Here is a 13,220-nt window from a genome sequence, read left to right as displayed (position 1 = left end):
CGAGGAGATCTGGGATCCATTATGGCGGAAAAGACGTCGATCGACGAACTTGAGGATAGTATTATGACAGAGAAAAAGGAGGATTTTCTCCGAATATCTGGAGATAGTGATTTCCAGGGTCGTAGCAATTCTATCTTTGGATGTCTAGACAAGCTTGAACCTCAACAAAAGGCTGATGATGGTGAACCCGAGTGCAAACCTCAAGGCGCTCGTCCGCCAAGGCGAGTACCAGACCATATTTTACACCCTCAAAAATGGACGAAGTATAGTCTGGAGGAAGATGGAAGTGAAAGGATTCAAGGAATTTCTGGCGATGCATTAAATAGACAGGCTGCTCTCTCCTTTATGGACGAGATACGCAAAAGGAAAGAAGATGCTCCCAAAGAAAATTCAGAATCCAATGTAGAGATGACTGAGAAACATGTGTTTTCGAAAACAGCCATCAAGCATAAAATGGAAATCGATGAAATACCTTCCCGCTCACAAATTGTGGAGGGTGTGAACATTATGGCGGAATATGTAGTTGGACGATCTCGGGCTAAAGCTCCCAAAACACAGCTGTCTTCAGCTGAAAAAGGATTTCGGTCTGCTGGGAATTCGGTTGAACTTGATCACCTGCAAAACCAGGAAGTTTCTGACTATTCCTTAGAGAAAACAAAACAGGTCTCCGATTCTGCAACAGGAGAAAAACAAGAAGCATCGTTTACTAAAAGAAAGATCAAGGGTCGCAAGGGATTGCGTGAACGAAAAGGAACAGATGATGAAGAATGATTCGTTCATCTAGTCATATATAAATGCATATGTATAAAGCGTCACTTTGAAACAGGAACGTACCATTTAATAGTCATTGGGTTAGTATTTCCATGGGATCAAAGGATCTTAGGTTGTTCATAATATAAGATGGCAAAGCCAGCAAAAGGAATTAACCCTCTGTCATTGTTGAACCATTGGCATGTAGTCAATTTAAGTCAATTTATTTCCCAGAATCCTCATAAATATCAACTTATCAACCTTTTTACACAATCAGAAGGTTAGGAAAACCACAGAAATTTCTAATTGACGAAGTGAAAGAAGTTCATTCCAATCCGATTCTAGGTTATATATCTATTTGAGTTTTCAAAACATAATTTGTGATACAGAGATTAAATTCAATGGCCCTTGATAAGCAGACAGCTTAGGGGCTAAAGATATTTGACATAGCAAGGACAAAAGATGAGACTAGATATAATTTTGTGTTTGTTGAAAGAAACTTCTACCTGAGCCAGGTACCATTAAATGTAATCTAATCACTGCAGTTTTCTTCCTGAAAAAGTGTTCAAACCATTTTACGTTTACTTGAACGATCATAAAATTTAGGTGATTCTGCAAGACCAATTGACTGCTGGACTTGTGGCAGTTCACGGGAATAGAATCGCCTCTCAATTACTTTATCAAAGAAAGCGTTCAACTTCTTGGCATTGAGAGATCCAGGTTTAAGTTGTCTCATATCAGTACAGTTCAGATTTATCATGTCAGCTCCAATTTCCTCTGCAAGATTTAATCCTCTAGATGAGGTAAGAATTCTTGCAGTTCCTGCCTGATCAAGTTTAGTACCCACAATTATGACTGGAATTTGGTTTCCAGCAAATTGCTCTGAGTCATAACCTTCTCCAATGTCAATTGAGAACTCAAACCAACTGTCTCTGTTTGAAGGTTGTTTAAGTGGCTGCTTGGCACTAAAGGAACTATTCCCTTCCTTCCCAGACCCCAACACTTCTGCAAGCCAACGCCTAAGATTTGTAAATGACTTCTTGTTGGTCAAATCATGAACAAGAATTAATCCATTGACTCCATTATAAAATAGCGACCGGCTGTTTTCATGGTTTGCGGAGCCTCCAACATCCCAGAACTCCAAGAAAAAACTTTTCGTTGCGGGCGTTCCTTCTTTGTAGTCATACAGTTTTACCTCTGCAGTACATCCTATTGTCCAACCTGGGGTCGAAAGGCATTCATCGTGGCATATATGGTGAACCAAAGACGTTTTTCCAACTCCGGAATCGCCAACTACTAAAATCTTTACTTTCTCCAAGGCAGCCATTTTGACACGTCGTTTAGCGTAGAGTCTGGGGACTAGTCACCAGACTTTCTTCCACTACTCTGGGCTTTTGGACAGGGAACATCGAACGCCTTGAATCGACTTTGCATTATCTGTGGTACTTGCTTACCTCTTCTTTGCCATGTCTGTGCAGACCCTCATTAAAGCCCAGGGGCTTCGTCAATTGATGCTTAAAAACACAAAATATCTGCGGCTGCTGGACGCTTCGTGGCATCTCCCATCGGAAAATCGTAATCCGAAAGAAGAATTTTTAGCTCAACGGATTCCAGGGGCTAAGTTTTTCGACATCGATGATTGTGTCGACAAGTCATCGCCTTATGAGCACATGTTACCGAAAACTGAAGATTTCTCAAAGTACGTTCGAAGTTTAGGAATTAACAACGATAGCCATGTTGTTGTATATGATCACAGTAAAGTTGGGTTATTCTCGGCTCCCCGAGTTTGGTGGATGTTCCGTGCATTTGGGCACGATCGGGTATCGATTTTGGATGGTGGATTTTTTAAGTGGCAGGCTGAGCCTGGCTATCCTATTTCATCGGGTCCAGAGGAGGCAGCGGAAGTTATAGGTAAATTATTCAGTTGTTAACTCGTATCCAAATTCTCCTTTCATCTTCCAGGAAGGGTATTATCCGCCCTAAAAAATTGGTTAACCATACTTATGAATAATGTCAATTTTTTTTTCAGCAGAAGGTGGACCTTTTAAAGCTTCCTTAACTCCAGGCATGTTCTGTGACTTTGATTTTGTGAAAGCCAAGTTATCAGACCCAAACATACAAATTGCTGATGCAAGATCTCCTGGCAGGTTCTTTGGAACTGAAACAGAGCCACGTCCAAACTTTCCATCTGGTCACATTCCGCATTCAAAAAGTCTCCATTTTGCCAAATTTTTAAACCCTGAAACAAAACTAATGAAAGACCCCAAGGAGCTGAAAAATGTATTTGATGAAGCAGGAATTGATCTTCAAAATCCACTTGTTACAACCTGTGGGTCAGGAATCACAGCTTGTATCATAGCTTTGGGAGCACATCTATGTGGAAAGAGTGACATTATGGTGTACGATGGGTCATGGGTTGAGTGGGGACAGCGAGCTTCTCCAGATATGATAAAAAAGAATTAGTTGCACACATTTTTGGTCCAAGGCAGACCTGATAACAAAAAGTGTACAATAAAAAAGTACATTTTAAGGGAAGAGGAGCAAGGTTGGCCTATTCATTAAGGGTAGAAGATTTCTCACAATCAGCTGAAGGGAAAAGTGTGTTGGAGACAAGGTTGTTAAATTGTTAGTTGATAGTGAAACTTCCAACATGACAAACAATACATATGACAAACATAGCTTGTACAAAGCAATTCTCATTCAAATAAGCAATAAGTTTGTTCTCTTTCTCCATTTCTCTCTACTTGTAAATTTATTTAAAACCAAATGAATATTTTGTAGTTTACAAGATCTCTTATAAATATTTTCATGGTGCGGAGTGATGATTTTCTTTAACCTATTGACCTCCAGTGCACCCGTATGTGCCCATGTGGACCCACACCGTTTCTATGCCTTGTGACGTCGTCACTTTTAACCTGGAGCACGACTTTGAGCACGTAGTTGAACAGGTTGAAAATATCTTACAAACGACACCAGAATGAGCACAATTGAGTGAAGGAGATTGGAGAAATAGCCAAAAAATCATGTAACTTTGACCTGAAAATCTGTACGAAAATCTTGTTCCATTACCCACCTACCTTTCTGAGCATGTGGTTTAAAAATATGAGTGGTTTCCAAAAAAATCTCTACACCAAAATGAAGCCTACTATATTTCCGCAAGTGAGGAGAAACTTCAGGCAAGGAGAGGGGAAAAAAAGGCAGGAGAAAGACAGAAAAGTAAAAGTCGTAAGTGGGGCATTACTTTTCAAACCAAAAACTATCTCCAAATTTTGCTTTCTGCGCATGCCCAAGATTTTCAGGCCGCCATTTTGCATTTGGATCGAAAGGCCATCGAGTGTACAAGCTGTCAATGGGTTTGTGGTGAGTTTGAGCTTTTAAAACCACAACAGTGACCCGAAATCTGCTCGACTAGCTTCAAAACACAGTTTTTAACAAAATCTGTGGCTATTAATGGATTAAACATTATGATCAAAATATGGTTGAAAAAGTTGTCTGTAGCAACCTTGTCCAATTTTAAGGAAATGGTCATCACCTATTGCATAGGAAGTCAAGGAACTCCTTACTCAAAGACAACAATAGTGTTAAAGACAGTAATGCATCTTACATAACACACCCTACAGCCAGGTGTAAAGTATTTCCAATACAAAATGATCATTTTGATTGTGTATTCCTTACTTTTGTTCTAGTATATTCATTTCAAGATTACGAAATAAGGACCACCTCCCAGTTAGCTCAATTGGTTAGAGCACTGGACTGTTGTGCGGGAGGTTGAGGGTTTGAGCCCCGGCCAGACCAACACTCGGGGGTCTTAAAATAACTGAGGAGACTGTGCTACCTTTGCTATGATATCTGCAAATGGTTAGACATTCTAGTCTTCCCGGAGAAGGACAAAAAACTGTAGGCCCTGTCTCCTGCATCTTCTCTGTACTGGTTAGCAGGGGAGGTTAAAGAACCCACACGCTTATCGCAAAGAGTAGCGAATGTAGCTCCCAAATTTGTGGTCTGGCCTATTTACTGGAAATTGGGGGCATCTGTTAGATTTGCCTTTATTCATTGTAAACTGCCACAAGCAGTCTGGTGAAGTCCCCCACACAGAGTTGTAAGAATGGCCCTGAAAAAGCCCCATGGGGAGTGGTTAACTAACCTATATCTGTATGTATGAACAGTCCAAATGGCTAGAATTCTGTTCTTAAGATAAGCATTAAAATATGTATTTGATTCAACCAGACAAAGAGCAACAAGTATTAAAATAGTAAATAACCCTTTCTCCACCAATCTCCTTACTCTCTGCCATACATTTCTTAAAATGTCAGTTCTGACATCATAGTTCATATTCTTCCTTATCTTCTCTGCTGTCTTCTTGATTTATCATTTCTACAAGTAAAAAGGCTTAATGCCCAAAGGATCTCTCTTAACACTAAATAATTCCTTCAGGCATTACTGTCATACTTTTAGTAAAGCAGGCTGTTAAAGTTTCTCTATGCCAAAACTTATGAAATAAATAGGCTTTACTTAATATAACATTCTAGTCCACAGCACTTTTATTCCGTGGGTCAATCAATCAAAAGTATTACACACCCATGATACAGTAGTTCTATTGCAACCTTCAGTTACAGTTCAATTAAATGTTGCATTAGCCAAGCTTCATAACTACTGAGTCCTCTACTTTGATTTGAGGAAATTTTACAAACCAGAACATTACCTCAAGCTACTTCTGTGGACTTATTCTGGAGAAAAAGTTGAGTTTTAATACCAGACTTAAACTACTAAGATCTGATTTCCTACAGATTTCTCTTAAAGTAAAACAATCTTTTATTGAAAATATATGTTTTTTTTAAATGGATGGCCAAGTTTTGATCAATTGTCAACATCCTCAGGGTACTGGCATTGAAGAGATTCATTTGGAATGTACCTGGTTCCAGTGAACCCTTTGAAATATTTCCCAAGTTCAGGATGGGGGTTTAAAGGCTGATTAGGATCTTCTTCCAGATTAACTGCAAGGAAATTGAAGTAATTAACAATCCAAGTATGGTCTGCATGGAGAAGGACAGTATCAAAGAAACTAAATTTTCATTAGTTGAAGACTTCATCAGAATTTATAGAAAGACTTATTTGGCCTAAGTCTGGAGAATGGACGGGAAGCCATAAAGGTGTGTGATTTTTTAAAGATGTTTCTCAAACTCATTAATATTTCATCAAGTTACAAACCAATCACAATAGGCCAATTTGGCCACATGTGTGCATTTAGAAACCCCGATGAAACACTGGACAGGGGCTTTTCCACTATACTTTGATGAAATATCAAACCCTAGAGGTTGATAAAATGTCAAACCCCACTGATGCCAAAATCAGTCAGAATTTTTTCATTATTCTCCGCTAATGATGCATGATTGAGAAGCAATTTCAAAAATTCATGCTTCATGTTTCATCTGGGTTTTCAAACACTCAAAAACAATAAAAGCACGAGGCCGTAGGTGGAGTGCTTTCATCAGTTTTCTCGTGTTTGGAAACCCCGATGAAACACGAAGCACGAGTTTTTGAAATATTACTTCTAAAACCTGGGTGAAATATTTCAAAAGAACAAAGCTTCACAATATCAGAAGCAACTAAATTTCTAGAGAGGGTTTCTAAAAGAGGGAAACATTTTGCATGCAAATTAATTCTAAAATGCAGTTTAAATTCTAAGCCATAGGGCACATACTCAACCAAAAAAGACCTGTTTACCAAATCCTCAGGCAAAGATCAATTAAACTCTTCTAACTTTTCTTGTTAATTCCTAATGACCAACTCTGTTTTTCTATTTGAAACTACAATTTAGTTTTTTTTTGTTGATTAACCAGAAACTCAGCTTACTGTGAGCTGCATATCTTTGTGAGCCATCATCACCCAGCACATTGTAAAAAGGCTGATTACGGCCACCAGGTGATTGATCAACCCCCATTCGCTGAATCCAGGACTCATCCATTTCACAAACAGGATCCCATCCATAAATAACACAACCGTAATGGTACCTAAGGATAATTCAGAGAATGACAAGAAGTTATAGCTTGCATAGACACATTTGGGAATGTTAAAGAGGCTGCAGCCCCCTCCCCCCCATCTCTTCCCCCCTGTTTTTTTAGTGATCTGGCATCTTTCATTTGGATGTTCCTTGGAGAAGGTAGGTAGAAAATGGGGCTCTTGCCACACTTTTTTTATTCCTTCTTATAAAATGTTTGCACCTGCCCTTGCCAGGGAAAAACAAGTTTGCCTCACCATGTTATGTCCTTATACCATGAGAGTGACCCATGTTACAAGTCTAAGAGGTGTTGGATAACCACTCATGAGCATGAGCTGTTTTGAGTCATAACTTACAGCTTGTGCCTCATCACCATTCCAACTTTAAATCCAACATGAGAATTTCTTGGATCAGATCTTAGTTTCTATGAAAAATGAAACAACAGAATATTCCATGTAAGAGGCTACAGTCTCAGCCCTTTAACAATTTATATGATTCATAAAGTTAGAAGAGAGAAAATCTCCAGGAAAGTCCATAATTTTGCCGAAAAAAAGAACTACCCAAATTCCTAAGATGTTTAGTTTAAGTGGAAGCTAACTGAAAATCTTTAGTCAAATAATGTTCCTTCACTTTCTAACTGTCTCAAGGGTCTCAGTGATTTTAGCATTCTAAATAACTCATCACCCTTTGAATCCCAGAGAAATAATTTTCTCTGTTCAGCTTGTGTTGTAAAATCACAGTAACTTCAACATTCCGCCTTCTGTGTCCTACAGATCAATAACTACCCTGTTGTGGAAGCCATCAGGTAACTTCTCCACCTCTCATATAAAAGATTTGGATAAAAAGCAACGATGATTATCTACTGCAGTAAATTAACATCTCTTAACATACTGGAGGGGGAAGATTTTCTCCCAAATCCTGCATTCTCTTTTTCTGATTGGCTCGTTCAAGGAGATTATCCAGTATTCCCTTGCGCACTTGGTTTGCACTGCTCTGCAGGATCTGAAGACTGTAAATTGCCTGAAATTGAATTATGCATTTAGATAACACCACACATACATTCTTTTTATCCTAGAATTGCTTACCTTTTAAGAATTCAGAATTATCTATAGCAGTTTCATTACACAGAAAAATAACAACTTTGTGGTTTGTCTTGGGCCATTAACTTGTAAGTTGCTAAGGTTTCTTAATTTTTAGCCAAAGACCACTTCAAAAAAAACTTTAATACCATAATTATACCTAAATATCCATTAGATGATAAGCAAATATTTTTTTGAGTCCCTACCAGAAGTTATTTGAAGTCTTCTTAAAGTATTTATAAAAAAAAGGAAATTGTGAAATAAAACATACCTCTTCCAAGTCAATTCCCAAATGAACCTGTATTCTGGCCAACAGCAGTCTGCTGTCTTCATCATTAGGATCAAGAAACAATGCCAGGTCAAGAGCAGAATGCAGACCACTTAATCTGACAATGAAATTAGAGCAAAGTAATCAGTGGTGCAATGAACTCAACTACAGTTCTGGATTGTTGTCCTCTTGTGGCATGTTTAACATGATGAAGAGCTTGCAGTCATGCCAGGTCAAACACACAATTCTAGATTAGGAGTTGATCATTTGAAAAATTGATCTGTTTCTGTGCAAGTTGCAGAATGAGCAAAAGTTGGATGGGTTCTAAGCAAAGAATCATATGGAATACAAAGATACTTCAAGACCAACTAGATTTTTGGACTTGAGTGATATTTGATTTGACTTGCCTAGAATTTATAACCATGATTTGAATTATTCAGAGTACAAAAACCAGTATACAGAAAATGACCTAGGGGAACACAAACAAATAGGACATCAGTTTCCGAATTCAGACACTTGTGTGTAAAATTGGACACTAGTCTCTTGAATTGGACCCAAGTGTCCAAAATAGGGCATTCACGTCCAAAATTGGAAGTCTTGTCCAAAATCAGATACGAGTGTCTAAAATTGTCACGTCATCTCCAAATAAAGTTTTTAATTAGTTACGTTCAACGATTATTTTTTCTTTGTGAACACAGTATTGTTTATTTAACTGTATGCTTATCATATATCTGTTTTTTGGCTAGGTGAACAAAGCTTCATTCAGCTCATTTCCATCACGTCAGAAAGCATGCACTAGCTTAGTCTTTTCTTAAGCAGGTTTACTCATTTGTTAGGAGTCCATCACACTGTAAGGATCTTTCGGAGTACTTTCAGAGTTACTACAACTGTAGGAGTTTGGAGTTCTTCTAAACCCCAGAGTCGAGATCAGACGTAAGTCTCACTTGTAATTTTTGTAGTTCGTTTCTCCTCTTTGTGCACGGAGCATAAGTGTAGTTTTCATTCCTTCTGACGTAAAAATTGAATGTTTCTTTCTAGTTTTCACCGCAAGTGCTGTAAATAGTCAGATTAGCCTAATTTTAATAAACATCGAATCTTGCTGACCGCCTAGTGCTTCACTGTGGTTGACCTGGTGAACTCCAGTGCCTAATGCCATGCGTCTACGACACTGAGAATGCGACAAGGAATGCTCTTAGATTACAAGTTTGGAAATTTCTTTTAACCTTTTTCCCTTAAAATAAAGGAAAACACTAATTGACATGTTTCTTACCGACCACCTGGATGTTCTTCCATTCTGTAGCTATTTATGATATTGGCCACCATGCGAATAAATACCTGAAGACATGACACAAACACATGTAAAGCAAACTTGGTAATTGTGTCAGATGTTATGTAAAGTACTATTGGGTTTTATCAAAACTTGCCTAGAGAGTTAAAAAATTGTTGAATAACAAGATTGCTAGGACTGAAGAATTGAAAATGTATTTGCTTTCTGAACTTTATGCTTTCATATATCAACTTAATAGTGTATCAAGTTAAAATAACTACAAATTTACATCAAAAGCACCTGTGTAGGCGAAGCCCTAACGAACAGTGCATTACCAAAACTACGTATATTTGCCAATGGTGACAAAAGCATATCCACACACTGATCTTCAGATAAGAAATTGCCACCATTGAAGCAGTCAATGTACTTATATGCTGTAGAATGATCTGCTCTGAAAAACAAAAGGCAAACAAACTCTCTCATCCAAAACAGAAGTTACAGTACTTCAGCTTACATGGTAAGGGAGATATCGCTGTAACAATAAAAGTATTTATCTGTTGGTGTAAGTCAAGTTGGAATTAAACAGCTGCCTAGGAAAGTTAGGTTATTCACATATGTTTTTAGAATAATGAAATGCATCTAATCTGTAACTAAAAACTCAAACTTAAACACTTTAACTCCCAGGATCTGATCGTTAACTCTTCCCTGTAACTGCTACACATTTCCTCACAAATTTATCGCCAGAATTTTATGTTAGGTCAAGATAACAAATTCTACCTGATATATTTGAGTATTCTCATTACCTGTGTGTTGGATAATGTATGGGAGTTGAAGGGCTCAGTCAAGCCCTAAATACAAATATTTTAACAAGGAAAAAAACTTTATGCTTAGTATGCTCTAATTGTAACAAAATAAATCAATCAAAAACTTGTTTCAAACATACTTTGGGTCCATGTTAGATCTCCACCGCAGCAAAAAATGACTTGGAAAATTTATCTGGAATAGGAGGTTTATGATAATTTAAAATCTAACATGAGTAAAATACCATACCATAAAAAGAAATGAATGTCACTAAAAAATAAATGTATGTCTCAAGCTTTTAACCACACTATTGTTCAATTTCCAATCTTTTAAGTTTAAAGAAAGGGAGAGACCTGGCAGGTAATTACTGCTTAAAGATGAACACTAGTTCTTGGGTGTTGTGCTCCAAAATGTACCATGAAGTACTCTACTAGCTATCCTGCCTATATTGCAACCTCAAAAAAGAGAAACTCTATATACTCACTGGTTCTAAAGTAATCCTAAGTCTCCTTGCAATAGCAGTGAACAAAACTGACAGAGTGATGGGATTTCCAGTCCTATTTTTAACAACCTTCAAAATTCAATGCCAAAGAGTTTAAGTTTAATAATGCTTTCTACCACTGTACAAGAATAATAAACAATAAATAGGTACAGAGGGTAAAGGAAAGCAATAGGGGGAAACTGAATTCCTATGTAAAAGAGACAATAAATAAAGTACATAGGCCATGAAAATTATCCAGCTCCACAATGGCCTTGCGTTATCTTGAAGTACCTGCCTATTGACTTCTTAAATCCCACGATATGATTCTTATTTCTCCCCTCTGGCTGTTACAAATTTCCTTGTCAATTAGTTACAAGAATTTGGTGTTAGATCAAGATGACAAATTTTACTTGATAAGTAAAATTAAGTTAAAGTTTTCTTATTACCTGTTTGCTGGATCATGCATGGATATTATCAGGAGAAATTACATGTTGATCACTTCTGGGATTTAAAGAATTAAGAGAAGTGATTCCATGGCAGTTTACCACCAAATGGAAGTTGGCTTTATTCTGCCTAGTTTGACAACTATACCTGAAAGAGCATTGAGTTCTCCTTTTTATAATATTCATTCACATTGCCTTTATACTGCAGCTGATGATACAAAACTTGCTTCAGACAAGCCAAGATTCTCAAACAGGCTGTAGGATGTGTAACTGAGGAAAGCTCTTCACTACTCTGTGCCATTCGTTCTTCCAGTGGGATTAAAGGTGCTGTGTTTTTACTGCTGTTGGAGCCACACAGATTCTCCTGTACCATCTGTGCAATTCTATCTAGTTCTGAGAAAGTCTCAGTCTCATTAATATCCTCTTCATTGAGAATCCACCTTACAACCAACATGGCCCCTGTAACCAGAAAATTTTAAGTGACGGTTGAAAGAAAAGCACAGGAAAGTTTACTGAGGGTGTTACTGCAGCTGCTACAGTTCATCCCAAATTCTACAGCATGAGGCAACAATTCAACTCACTTCAACTCAAGTGGCAGCTTTGAAAACTTGCAGGTCCTTTTACTTGACCTTTGAAATCCCATGAGTAATCAAGAAAGATATTTTCTTTACAATATCAATACAATAATTATTATGAAGAAATATGATGAGCCTGAAGAAAAATTTCAATTAGGAGATTATTGGTTGCACAAATACCAAATTCTCTAGACTTACATAATAACAATTGCATGGCAGACCATAGGGAGAATTACTAATGGGATCTTGGAAGTGAAAGGGTTTATCCATGGTCAGAGAAGACACAGTGAAAGGCACGTGTCTTGGTCAAAGCCGCACCATTAACCAACAACCTTACTTCATATAAAAAAAATAATTATAATAATTATTTTCAATTGATTAATGACTGAACATTAACAAAAAATGTTCACTGCATTAAAAAATGGTTCTCCACCTTTCTCAAGATATTGGTGCTCTTCTGGTAATGCCAGAAATTTCTTCCACTCATCCTTAATGGAGCAAATTTTCAGCTGGGATTGTACTTTCCTGGCATAATGTCTGTGTGTCAGATTGACTTCACTACAAAGCAAAAACAGCTGCAAAACATCAGTCTCTTTCAGAAAATGCTGCTAAAGAGATGTCTACTATATTTAAGCTAAGTAAATGTAGTTATGAACATATTTTTTCTAAAAGTGACAAACAAACTTTTCAATTACTTTGAAACACTTTATAGAGTAGTACAGACCAGCTTCCAGGGAAATATAGAATGCATCAAGCAAGTAGCCACAGGTCTACATGATGTTTTCAACATTGCTAATCCAAGTGGTATGAAGGACACGTCACAAATGAACCTAAAAATGGCCTTGGTCACTACAGAGTCCGTGTGGCTCAGTGGTAGAGTGTTGGAGCACAGAATGCGATGATCTTAGGTTTGATTCCTTGTGGGGACTTTTATTCTATTCTTAGTTTCATAGAAGGCAGAGCAAGGAGGGGCAGGGGGGCCACAGTGCATTCAAACACAAATTTGGGGGGTATAGCTCCCCTACCTTTCTGTACCAAAAATAATGCTTGAAAGTGCAGCTTATAAACTGGCAAAATAGTAAACCTCATGGTCTTTTCAAAAATCCTTTCATCAATCAGCATCACACTTTTTTTAACAGCTCCCGCTTCGGTTTGAAAAGCTTACCAACTGTATCAGTTCTTGATTAAATTAGACAGCGTGTGTAGGGAATTAGACATGATTTAATTTAAAAGCAAAGCGAAGTAAGTCACAAATTGACTACAGACACACTTGAAACTGTAAAGATTGAAAAGGGGTTTGCTTGTGCAAGTGAAAAAAGCAAAAGTTGAGTAGGGGTATGTGAATGGGTGAGTGAAAGATAGGTCACCCCCACTGCCACTGAGGTTCATACCTGTGACAAGACTTAAACATATCTTTCTCCACTTCATTTCTGAGCTAACATTTATTATCTTTCACTTTCTATTTACTTATAAATTATATCGTCACTGAAACCACAAGGTTTCATTTGAACAGAGCTTGAATACATTTGATGGCAGCGACAGTTAAGTTGTTTAGAAT

General features: G+C 37.6%; 4 protein-coding genes across 5 annotated transcripts in view; 2 read left to right on the top strand and 2 right to left on the bottom strand.

The window, feature by feature from the left end:
* Nucleotides 1–21: 21 nt before the first annotated feature.
* LOC111326120 (uncharacterized) lies at nucleotides 22–1,294 on the top strand. Its single transcript, XM_022930052.2, has one exon. The coding sequence runs from the start codon at nucleotides 22–24 to the stop codon at nucleotides 769–771; it is 750 nt and encodes a 249-aa protein (XP_022785787.2). The 3' UTR covers nucleotides 772–1,294.
* LOC111326123 (rab-like protein 3) lies at nucleotides 817–2,077 on the bottom strand. Its single transcript, XM_022930056.2, has one exon. It carries the CDS (start codon nucleotides 2,075–2,077, stop codon nucleotides 1,316–1,318), a length of 762 nt encoding a protein of 253 aa, XP_022785791.1. The 3' UTR covers nucleotides 817–1,315.
* Nucleotides 2,078–2,216: 139 nt separating this feature from the next.
* Nucleotides 2,217–3,564, top strand: LOC111326126 (3-mercaptopyruvate sulfurtransferase). Of its 2 annotated transcripts, none has more exons than XM_022930059.2 (2): nucleotides 2,217–2,661; nucleotides 2,783–3,564. In XM_022930059.2, exons 1-2 carry the CDS (start codon nucleotides 2,217–2,219, stop codon nucleotides 3,211–3,213), a joined length of 876 nt encoding a protein of 291 aa, XP_022785794.2. In that variant the 3' UTR covers nucleotides 3,214–3,564. The 2 variants fall into 2 exon arrangements, with proteins under 2 accessions (XP_022785794.2, XP_022785793.2); XM_022930058.2 differs by having other exon boundaries at nucleotides 2,780–3,564.
* A 1,430-nt stretch (nucleotides 3,565–4,994) lies between these two features.
* Nucleotides 4,995–13,220, bottom strand: part of LOC111326125 (F-box only protein 21) — a 13,073-nt gene continuing 4,847 nt past the window's right edge. Inside the window, exons 3-13 of the mRNA XM_022930057.2 lie at nucleotides 12,096–12,220; nucleotides 11,236–11,546; nucleotides 10,648–10,734; nucleotides 10,306–10,358; nucleotides 9,663–9,813; nucleotides 9,366–9,430; nucleotides 8,099–8,213; nucleotides 7,640–7,768; nucleotides 7,105–7,172; nucleotides 6,604–6,761; nucleotides 4,995–5,744 (exon numbers count right to left, since the gene is read on the bottom strand). Of these exons, the coding sequence (XP_022785792.2) occupies nucleotides 5,608–5,744; nucleotides 6,604–6,761; nucleotides 7,105–7,172; nucleotides 7,640–7,768; nucleotides 8,099–8,213; nucleotides 9,366–9,430; nucleotides 9,663–9,813; nucleotides 10,306–10,358; nucleotides 10,648–10,734; nucleotides 11,236–11,546; nucleotides 12,096–12,220 (1,399 nt within the window). The 3' untranslated portion in view covers nucleotides 4,995–5,607. The remainder of the gene's footprint in view (nucleotides 5,745–6,603; nucleotides 6,762–7,104; nucleotides 7,173–7,639; nucleotides 7,769–8,098; nucleotides 8,214–9,365; nucleotides 9,431–9,662; nucleotides 9,814–10,305; nucleotides 10,359–10,647; nucleotides 10,735–11,235; nucleotides 11,547–12,095; nucleotides 12,221–13,220) is intronic.

This window comes from Stylophora pistillata, chromosome 13, assembly GCF_964205215.1.
Source record: "Stylophora pistillata chromosome 13, jaStyPist1.2, whole genome shotgun sequence".
Taxonomy (NCBI): Eukaryota; Metazoa; Cnidaria; class Anthozoa; order Scleractinia; family Pocilloporidae; genus Stylophora; species Stylophora pistillata.
The sequence above is the reverse complement of the archived record's forward strand: the minus strand, read 5'-3'. Positions and strand labels throughout refer to the sequence as shown.

Excerpts from the sequence above, each read along its gene's own strand:
- LOC111326120 (XM_022930052.2), top strand. The coding sequence starts at position 22 with ATGGCGGAAAAGACGTCGATCGACGAACTTGAGGATAGTATTATGACA.
- LOC111326123 (XM_022930056.2), bottom strand. The coding sequence starts at position 2,077 with ATGGCTGCCTTGGAGAAAGTAAAGATTTTAGTAGTTGGCGATTCCGGA.
- LOC111326126 (XM_022930058.2), top strand. The coding sequence starts at position 2,217 with ATGTCTGTGCAGACCCTCATTAAAGCCCAGGGGCTTCGTCAATTGATG. Across the intron at positions 2,662-2,779 it reads GGAGGCAGCGGAAGTTATAG|CAGAAGGTGGACCTTTTAAA; the intron begins GTAAATTATTCA and ends TTTTTTTTTCAG.